Raw genomic sequence first — 10698 nt, forward strand, 5'->3', positions numbered from 1 at the left:
GACAGACAATGCATCTAACTATGTTAAAGCTGGTAAGTCTTAGTAACTCTTTTACCTGTTACTATTTTGAGTACACTTGCCTTATTCTTTTATAGTTCTCTCAAAACTCTTTTAGGAACAATGTTAGAGGTAATAAGACCACATTTATATTGGACTCATTGTGCTCACTGTATCGATCTAATGTTGGAAGATATTGGAAAGATCCCAAAGATGCAGAATACTTTGAAGGGAGCCATGTTCTACAATGGTTATATCTATAACCATGTTGGCATTGTCAACATGATGAGGAGGTTTACAAATCAGAGAAACCTCTATAGGTCTGCAATCATGATATTTGCAACATCATTCATTACTCTCAGCCAAATGCATATACAAAAAAATAATTTGCGAAAGATGATCACGTCTCCAGAGTGGAACAATACCAAGTGGTCAAAAGATGTTGTGGGGAAGAGACTAACATCAAACTTTTTGCAAGAAAGGTTTTGGAGAAATATAGTCTATGCTTTAAAGTTGACTGGACCTCTTGTTAAGGTTCTTAGAATGGTAGATGGAGACAAAAAACTAGCCATGGGATACATCTATGAATCCATGGATAGGGCTAAGGAGACTATCGCTGCTACTTTCTTGCATAAGGAAGAACATTATAAAAAAGCTTTTGAGTATATTGATGCAAGGTGGGATTGCCAACTCCATAGGCTGTACATGCAGCCGGGTTTTTCTTAAATCCAGAATTTTATTACAAAAATCCCGAGAATGCAATGTGTGTTGAGGTTATGAATGGATTGTATGCAACCATTCAAAGGTTGGTACCTGATTTAAGCACTCAAGATAAGATTGGGGAACAACTAGACTTGTATCAAAATGCCCAAGGCTTTTTGGCAATCCGACGCCATAAGACAAAGAGACAAAAAAGCTCCAGGTAATAAAAAAACAGTGGATTGGTCCTAATTTTTTTTGTAACCTGATTTTTTTTCGTTTAACAGCTGATTTTTTTTTCCTGTTAACAGTTGATTGGTGGTCGGCATATAGAGCGTCGGCACCAGAGTTACAGAAATTTGCAATTTGAGTTCTTAGCTTAACTTGTAGTGCTACGGGTTGCGAGAGGAACTGGAGCGTCTTTCAACAACTTCATTAAAAAAAAGAACAGATTAGCACAAAGTAGATTAAATGACATGGTATACATCAAGTTTAATCGTGATTTGCAAAGAAGATATCAAAGAAAGGACACCACAGATCCTATTATTTTGAAAGAAATAGATGAAAATAACGAGTGGTTGATGGGCCATATGGATGAGGAAAATGTTGAAGAGGATGACTTTGTGTTTGATGGAGATGATTTAACTTGGTCTGTTGTTGATAAAGCTTTTGGGGCATATGAGCCTAATTATTCTACTAGGAGGTCATCTACACCAAGTTCAACTTCATTAAGAGATAAAGGAAATGATGTCGCTGAAACCTCAAATCATAGAAGGGCTTCAAGGGAATTTAGCTTGATTGATGAAGAGATAGAAGAAGATATTGGAATTTCTGAAAAGATGATGGGGAGGAGGAGGAGGAGGTACTTGGGATTGATGTTGATGACGATGATGCTGATGAATTTTAGGCATTTTCCTTATTTATGATTTTTGTTATGTTCTGTATTTGTCTTTGAATTATGAAATTGGTGTTTTTGTTTCTTAACTTGGTTATTAAGTTGTTTTGTCTTCGAGGTATGGCTCTAAAATACTTTAAATTTTTTTTAAAATATAAGCGCCTCGCTTACGTGAATCCCTCCATTCGAAGCGCCTCAAAAAATGAAGCTCTCGGGTGGCTACTCGCCTCGGAGCGCTTCACGCCTTTTAAAACCTATCTTGTATATTTGTTTAGACAAAAAGGTATTCATTTTTCTACACTATAGGTAGTTATTAACTTATTATAAAATACAATTGAAGTTGCTTAATAACACCAATGATAGGTAACATAACTATGTGCTCCTACCCAGTTAACTACTTCTAATGTACTCTCTAGATTGGTCAAGCCTATAATTCATCGCCTACTTTCTTTCATTTGTTAATTAGATAAACAAAAAAAGATTACCTTACAACCATTCCCAATTTGTTGTTGCATGGCATCACGCAGTATCAGACAACAAAGCTCCTTTAGTGGAAATTGCTTAAGCAATGGATTTGCAGGTTCACCTTTCCATTGAATATACCCAAGGAAAAACTCCCATGGTGAAAGTTGTTGGATTAGGTGTCTAAGTTCATAACTATTTTTGGGATGTACTTGACCCGGTTGGCATGGTCCAATTGGGTTGCATGACATCATGCATTTGGATAGACTAAAATGAGAGAAATAACACTTAAGGTTTATTAATATATTAATAGTATTATTTAATTAGTATTGATCAAGAATTAATTTGGAATTAATTAAGTGATCAAAAGAAGACTAATTAAATATATGGGTTGATTGTGTAAATCACTCATACTTGTATAGTGGACTAATGCTCCATGGATTATCAAGTTGGGCTAAAACCCATAGGATGCTCCATGGATGCTCCATGGTGGTTATAGAACCCATGTGTCATGGAAATGAAAGGTCATGACAATTAGGGTTTACATGGTGTAACCCTAATTGTAACACACTATATAAGGATCCTTATGTTCACCAAAATCGGTACTTAAGCAAGAAAGAAGAGGGCTAGCCGATTTCAAGTAGTGTGACATTTCTCTCAAGTTTATTCCAAGTGCATTTGGTGTTGTGTGAGACATTTGAGGCATCACACTTGGGGTGCTAGGCTCTCAAGGTTTTCAAGGAATCCAAACTACTACAAGGTATGTTTTCTAGCTTACTTTTATGTTTAAAGCTCCCCATGTATGCTAGATAGGATTATGAACCTTGGAAAATCAATTTTGCATGTATCTTAGTCAAACATAGATCCAAGGTTTCTAGGGTTGCATGTACACCTTAGGAGTGTTAGAATGCTCAAAACCCTCACAGTGGTATCAGAGCCTAGGCTTGTTTGTTTGATACTTGATGCAAAATAGCTGAAAAAGTCGAAATTCTTGCTGTCTGCACAGAGGACTCGTCGAGTCCATGGGGGGACTCGACGAGTCCAAGCGTATCTTCTACCAACTCGGCGAGTCAGTTCTTGCACTCGACGAGTTGGCCAGGCAGAGTGCAGATTTTCGACTTTTGCTGCTGGAAATGGACTAGAAACATTACCCTAAACTGTTTTGGTCTTATAAAACTTGTTTTAGATGGTGTAATGGTCATGCTAATCCATTTTCAATAGCTATTATCAAAATTTCAAGTTTTATATGGTTAATTTTATGATTCTATAAATAGATGATATGCATGTTCATGAACTTATGAGTTTAGAAGATCATAGGAACTATTTGTAACTTGCTTGTTAGTTTGATTCTTGATCATTATGTGTTTTAATGGAATCCATAATTTGTCCTCACGTTATGGATTACCAAAAGTCATTCTTTTAAAGTCCATTAAAGAAACACATAGGTTAAAATGAAAAGTCTCTCATTTTAATAAACCATTTAACTCATAAGTTATGAAAGATGAAAAGTTTTGAAAGTTACAAAACTTGCCCTCAAGTTTTGGAACATGTAAAGTCACTTTAAAAACATTAGTTCCAACCCCTAGAATTTTAAAAGTTAAAATTCATCCTTTATACTTTATAATATTATAAGTTAATAATATATATATATATATATATATATATATATATATATATATATATATATATATATATATATATATATATGTGTATAAGAGCAAGTCAGTCTTACCGTTAGTAGGCCTCATTCACGAAGTCGGACTATAAGGGGGGTATAAGGTTGCAGCCTATAAAATGGCAGCTTAATGGGTGTCCACTCTCACCCACCGCTTCCTTGATCGGTGGAGGGTCGTTAGCCGAACGGGTAGGACAAGGACTAGAACTCTCCCCTCATTAAAAGTATTAATGATGAATATAAAGTAACTAAATGTTTTATAATTCCCAATCTTAGTTACTTTAGGAAAAAGTGAATAAGGTGCTAACCCATGAAATTACACTTTGCACTTTGCTTAAGTCGGTTAGTGGAGCGCGTGTGGTTAACCGACACACTAGCTGGGCTTAACAAGGTAGGCAAAGGGTAACTTAATGTTTATCATAGTATCGATGGAGCGCGTATGGTTAACCGGCACATCGATTGAGGGGTAATACATTAAGGGTACCAAGTAATTTGCATGGTTACTTCACACCTTGTTTTGTGATCCTCGACATCCCAGTCACAAAACCTGAAGGGCACACTTGAGATTGAAACATGCCATTGAAAGTTCAATGAATCTCAAAAGATCTAGGAGTTTCAAATCCAATTAAAACCTAATAATTTATTTCGTTTTTCATGGTGGAAATTGGTGAATCGTCATTCACCTACCTTCAAATATTTTATAGCTTAGATTACGACATCCCTCTTCCAAGTTATAAAATATTGTGTTGGGTCCTAGCCTTAATATTTCATATTGGGTGTTATATTAAGGACTTAAAATCAACTAACTTGAATATCTCCCACTACAAGATGTATGGTTTAGACAACTGTGATCTTCCTAAATCTCATGGAATCATATTTCTCTACCTCCACCTCCTCCGTTTATTCTCCCTGACCCACAAGCTCGAACACTTGAAAAATTCAAGGTCACTCAAGCCCTACTAGCAATGAAACATAAAGATGGAAGACCTGTGTGTTCTCATGTCTTAGGAATGAAGTCACACTTTGACAGGTTGATAATGTTGGGTGTCATTGTCCAAAGGAAGTTGGCTATTGACTGGGTTCTTCAGTCACTTCCTGAGTCTTATAGTGAGTTCGTTAAGAACTACTATGTGACAGATCACAACATGACCCTAATACATCTATCTTATTTGCTTGTTGCTGCTGAGTCAGAAATGATGTGGCGCAATGGTCAAGCAAATATGGGTGGAAGGTCTATTTCTCAAAATTCCATGGACATTGACAATGGTAACATTGGAAGTCTAGAAAAGCTTTCTCTTCCCAATGGAAAGGGATTGGCCTTGGTCAACCCGGTTGACCAAAAGGTAAAGGGAAAAGCTAAGTTTGTGATAGTCATGTGTACCATTCCCAAAGAGTCTATATGTTTTCATTGTCAAGAGAAGGGGCATTGGTTGCGAAACTGCCCTAACTACCTGAAAGATCTAAGAGAGAAGAAAAAATCAAAAAGGATTTGACTCTGCTTCAGGTAAGTCCACTATCTAACTCTGTTAAGTTCCTTATTGATGATTCTTAATACAAAATGTGAGTCGATTACATTTTGGTGTTTGGAAGGATCAAGCAAAGGGAAGGAAACTTAAAGAAAGTGTATGTTGAATCTGATCGTGAAGATGGATCTCAATCGCATGGTTCGAAGATCGGATTCTTGAGCTACTACTTAGAGAGTTATGATAGATTGCTAGGAAATATGTAATAGCATAGTTTTCATTTAAAGCTGCATTGTAAGGAAAAAAAATTTCCGCATTTTTATAAATAAATAAAAATTTTATTTTATTTTAGTTTATATCTTCTTGCAATGGCTTTTATGGAAAATTGATGTTTATATGTTTCTAGCAATAATGGAAATATGAATTTGATTCTTTCATTTGTGGTAGTGTCTAAATTTACCAAATAAGGAAAGATTTTCATCAACCAAGTTTTAATTGGACCAAAACTTGGAATCATGCAAGTTGTATAATATGATGAATGAGAACTTTCAGCTTTGGAAAATTAACACTAAATCCTTGTTCACATGTATATGTGAGTCAAGTGAGGAACTAAGGGATCGAGTACACATTCTTGTGCTCTGGTCAAGTCCACCACAAGAGATTGATAAGACTATTCGTCATGATTTACTAAGGTTTAGTAAATATGGTTATACTTACCAGTTTAAGTATAATTCTGAAACATTGAAAATTTTTTCAATGTTTTGCAGGACGAATGAGAAGAATCAAATTAGGCAGAAGGATAAAATTTTCTCAAATCTGAAAATATGGGAGAGTACTTTAGTATCATGTTTTGTGATCATCTTAATGATTAAGAAACCATGTCACAATTGGTCCTCTAAGGACATCTTAGTGCATTCATATGGCTAAGAAGAGGAATCAAGAATTGTTGAAATGGTTAAATCAAGAAGATGAGCCATACTTCGTTCCAAAACAATTCTTAGAGTCATATTCCAAAATTGTAACTTGAGTGACACATCTTAAAGAAGGTTTATAACACTTGTCAAATGTAAGAGTAAAATGTTTTCTACTCTTGTATATTTGAAATTGGTGAATTGTGATGTTTTGGATAAAACAAAGACCAACTTAGGCCAATTGTGTGAAGTGTTTGTCTTGATAAAGAATCCGCACTATCTCTTGAATATTTGACAAGATAGTCTTATATGTCAAGAGGACAGTGGGAGTCTTAAAGATCCCGAAAGAATTTCAAGATCTAATCAAGAACAAAAAAACTTGTAGTTTGACACTAGCACACGACGTGAGGTTTATAACATATCGTGTTGACATATTTCTATTTCTGTGCCCATTCCAGTTAAAGTTGGCTTTGCATATGAGTTTTGAGAGTTCTCAATTGGTTGCATAACAACTTGGAAGCAATGGCAGGCCCTTGTGCTGCCAGGCGGCAAGAAATTAAGATTGAGTTCAGTCCATATGAGTTTGGATTTGTCATTATCCTTGTCTTGTGATTATGGTTTTGACAAATTCACATGAATAACAACACATACACCATAAAATCTAATTGTCATAAGGTTTCTCTCCGATTCATGAAAATGATGGTGAGGAAACACTTTCACTAAGTAGATTTTAAGTAGATAACAGTTGTGATATTTACATTCTCAAAGTCGTTAGTGGAGCGTGTGTGGTTAACCGGCACAGTAACATGGACTTGTGATAAATGGCAAAGGTCTAAACAATTGAGATTATGATTACGGCATCCCTTTTCATAGTTCTGAAATTGTTTAGACACACATGTGAGCTATCTAAGAAAAGGTGTATGATTTTGATAAAGTCTTGTCAAAGCAATCTCATATCAGAAATCTGAACTTTGGTAAGAAGGTCAATAAAGTATTGATCTCTAGAAGTCCAGCTGATTTCTGAGTACATGTCAAAGCTAGTGGGAGCATAAGTATTATGCTAATAATCATCATGCAAGTGGGAGCATGATAATTATGATAAGTGTTGCAAGTTAGAAATGTTAATTATATAAAACAAAAAGGTTTCAATTGGGAAAAAGTTGTTTTGCTATAATTAAGGGAGAGGAAATTATACTTCACTTCAATTCTAAAAGCTTAGATTGAGGTTTTAATCATATTTAGTCAAGGATATATATATGAATTTCATGTTGGAATGGCTCAACATAAGGAAATTCTATATATTGGTCCATTATTTGCGTTCTAAAATTAGATTATGATTACGACATCCCTCTTCATAATATGAATTATGAGAACTTGGCAAATAGAAATAGAAGTATTATAACAAAAGACTGGTCTAGAATCATGTCTTTATGAATCATGTCCCATATGTTTCGGATATAGGATCGATTGCATGTGCTATAATATTCATATGTTCCAAATTTTTTCCAAAATGCCTAGAGCATTAAGAGGGGAAAGTAGTAGAACTGGATATGACTAATTTGATTAAGCAATTGTCGAGGACAATCTAAGGTTTACCAAAGATTGGTTGCTCAGGGACAGTTGGAAGTATAGTGTTAATTTTGGAAGGACCATATTGACATATTTTGAAAAGAGGCAACTCTTGTGCAGAAGTGATAGTCAAAATGAGAATATGGAAATATTCCCATAGGTGAAAGTTATTCATTAAATCTGTTTAAGATTAGGAAACTTAATGCAAGAAGAATGTTCAAAGTAATGAACTTTGAATATGAGACTTCGTTTCCATGGAGTTGGTCTCTACTGGAGTACTTTGTAATGTCTGTTGACAAGTCTTTGTAACTTTGTGCATAATCATTACAAGAGGACCAATGCATATAAGTTTAGAATCTAACAGATTTAAGTAAATGGCAGGAATCTGGGATTCGTGCATTTGCGGTAAGGATTTGGGATTGTGAAATGAGTATCATTGGAATTAATGTTCAGTCGATCTATTTCACAAAGTAAAGATCATAGACAAACTTAGTGTGCATACTTGGTGTATGGCATGACTAATGTTTAGACAAACATAGTGTTCATACTTGGTGTATGGCATAACTAGTGTTTAGAAAACATAGTGTACATGCTCGGAGCATGGGACAACTATTGTTTTAATTCAAGTATAAAGTTGATAGTTTGAAACAGTATACAATGAATAATGTGTAATCAATATGGTGATAAATAAAAGGTGTTTTTATTTATATTCATAAGTTCTTAGACCATAGTTGATTCGATTATTCTTGTGTTTCACTTTGCATGTTTTGACTTCCAGAATAACTAAGTCGCTCTTCCTGAATGACTAAGTTATTCAAACCATCCACAGTCGGTCATATGTTGGAAGTAGATATGAATCAAGATTGTCATGGGTTGGCTTGTAGAGGTCTAAGATGTTGGACAGAGTGGTGCTACAACACTCATGAGTGCTCATAAGTTCTGAGTATTGGATTCAACCCACGCTCACTGGTATCACTTCATGGAATTTATCTCGAGTGATCGTGAGACGGTAGTATCATATAAGTCTTCAAACCTAGAGATATGACTTGTTGCCTATGAATTGGTTATACATTGATCGTACGAAAACACATTGGTAACTCGATGTTATAAAACGTGCCTTTGTGTATGATTCAACAAGTAGTAGAACAAGCATATGAGTCGAAGTTTATCTGTTCCTTCTTGGATTAGAAGCGATATCTGCGCCCCTCGATGATTTTGTGTTGACCCATGTACCGGGCCCGGTCAGAACTAAGTTGATGTGTTCAAATAAGTTCTATGTCAAACAAATCGGAAATCGAGAAACAAACTGATGGACAATAAGTAAGACATTGTTCCATGTATTTGTCCGGCTGATATCTAGAACAGAGGATTATATGATCACTTATCTAAAATGGCGTATCATCATCATCTCATTTCTGCAAGACCTTGAAAGAGCTACGATTGATGATCGGTTCATGAAGTTATTCTTGCAGATATAGTTATTAGACTTATCCAAGTGGGAGACTGTTGGATTAGGTGTCTAAGTTCATAACTATTTATGGGATGTACTTGACCCGGTTGGCATGGTCCATTTGGGTTGCATGGCATCATGCGTTTGGATAGACTAAAATGAGAGAAATAACACTTAAAGTTTATTAATATATTATAAGTTCTAATATATTAATAGTATTATTTAATTAGTATTGATCAAGAAATAATTTGGAATTAATTAAGTGATCAAAAGAAGACTAATTAAATATATGGGTTGATTGTGTAAATCACTCATACTTGTATAGTGGACTAATGCTCCATGGATTATCAAGTTGGGCTAAAACCCATAGGATGCTCCATGGTGGTTATAGAATCCATGTGTCATGGAAATGAAAGGTCATGAAAATTAGGGTTTACATGGTGTAACCCTAATTGTAACACACTATATAAGGATCCTTATGTTCACCAAAATCGGTACTTAAGCAAGAAAGAAGAGGGCTAGCCGATTTCAAGTAGTGTGGCATTTCTCTCAAGTTTATTCCAAGTGCATTTGGTGTTGTGTGAGACATTTGAGGCATCACACTTGGGGTGCTAGGCTCTCAAGGTTTTCAAGGAATCCAAACTACTACAAGGTATGTTTTCTAGCTTACTTTTATGTTTAAAGTTCCCCATGTATGCTAGATAGAATTATGAACCTTGGAAAATCAATTTTGCATGTATCTTAGTCAAACATAGATACAAGGTTTCTAGGGTTGCATGTACACCTTAAGAGTGTTAGAATGCTCAAAACCCAACAAAAGTTTCTTAAGCAATGGATTTGCAAGGTCACCTTTCCACCGAATATACCTAAGGTTCCTCACGTTTGCAACAATCGAAGGAAGAGGAGGTTCTTCATGTACTGAAAGTCTATCGGATTCAAATAATTCTACTCGAAATTTATCATAATGAACTTGTATTGCTGCAATCTTGTCATGTTCCTGTGTTGAGAGGAACAAAAGGTGTCAATGTTGGGTTAAAACTGTTTGTTTATACATGTATATCATGCAAAGCTAGCTTAAACTTTACCGTTGTTGCATCTATAGCACATATTCTTTCAACATCTTCCTTCTTCCAAATTCTACTATGTTTTTCAGGATTCTTAGGGTGGTCCCCTCTAACAATGTAGTGTCCTATTTCTTGCACTAGATCATGAATATCAAACTTTCCATCCGAAATTGTTATGAGAGCCTTTTGTCTCAACTCCTCTACTCCTATAACAGGATGAAAACCACAAGCATTAAGCTTCTCCATTGCCATACCTATTTCCTCCCACCTAAAAAAACATGCAATATCAAGGAACAAATCTTTCTAAACCTTTGTAAGTCCATCAAAGCTTACTTTTAGCTTTTCAAGAATCTTGTTATTTGGGATCTCTTTCAGCCTGGTTAATGCACTCCTCTATTGATCAATGTTTTTGTCACATAGAGAAGAACCAAGAACTATAAGTGCTAATGGAAGCCCACCAGCATAAGAGACTACCTCTTTTGAAAGCTGCTTGTAACGACCCAATTTTTAAAA

General features: G+C 35.3%; 1 protein-coding gene and 1 pseudogene across 1 annotated transcript; one reads left to right on the forward strand and one right to left on the reverse strand.

Moving 5' to 3' along the window:
* Window positions 1-279: 279 nt before the first annotated feature.
* Window positions 280-1622, forward strand: LOC145130190 (uncharacterized; annotated as a pseudogene).
* Window positions 1623-1758: 136 nt separating this feature from the next.
* On the reverse strand, window positions 1759-10437 carry LOC145130191 (disease resistance protein RUN1-like). The gene is made up of 4 exons (XM_079065031.1): window positions 10207-10437; window positions 9971-10118; window positions 2077-2177; window positions 1759-1845 (listed from the first exon to the last, which is right to left on the reverse strand). The coding sequence occupies exons 1-4, from the start codon at window positions 10435-10437 to the stop codon at window positions 1759-1761; spliced, it is 567 nt and encodes a 188-aa protein (XP_078921157.1).
* Between the last annotated feature and the right edge of the window lie 261 nt (window positions 10438-10698).

Source organism: Lactuca virosa, chromosome 8, assembly GCF_052849685.1.
Source record: "Lactuca virosa cultivar CGN04683 chromosome 8, Lactuca_virosa_CGN04683_v6, whole genome shotgun sequence".
Lineage (NCBI taxonomy): Eukaryota > Viridiplantae > Streptophyta > Magnoliopsida > Asterales > Asteraceae > Lactuca > Lactuca virosa.

Bases quoted from the DNA above. Each gene is read 5' to 3' on its own strand.
- LOC145130191 (XM_079065031.1), bottom strand. From the start codon at position 10,437: ATGGCAATGGAGAAGCTTAATGCTTGTGGTTTTCATCCTGTTATAGGA. The intron at 2,178-9,970 runs GTGACCTTGCAA...TTCAATGGAAAG, and splicing joins TAGGTATATTCGGTGGAAAG to GTGAACCTGCAAATCCATTG. The intron at 1,846-2,076 runs GTAATCTTTTTT...TATACAAGATAG, and splicing joins AAATTGGGAATGGTTGTAAG to GTTTTAAAAGGCGTGAAGCG.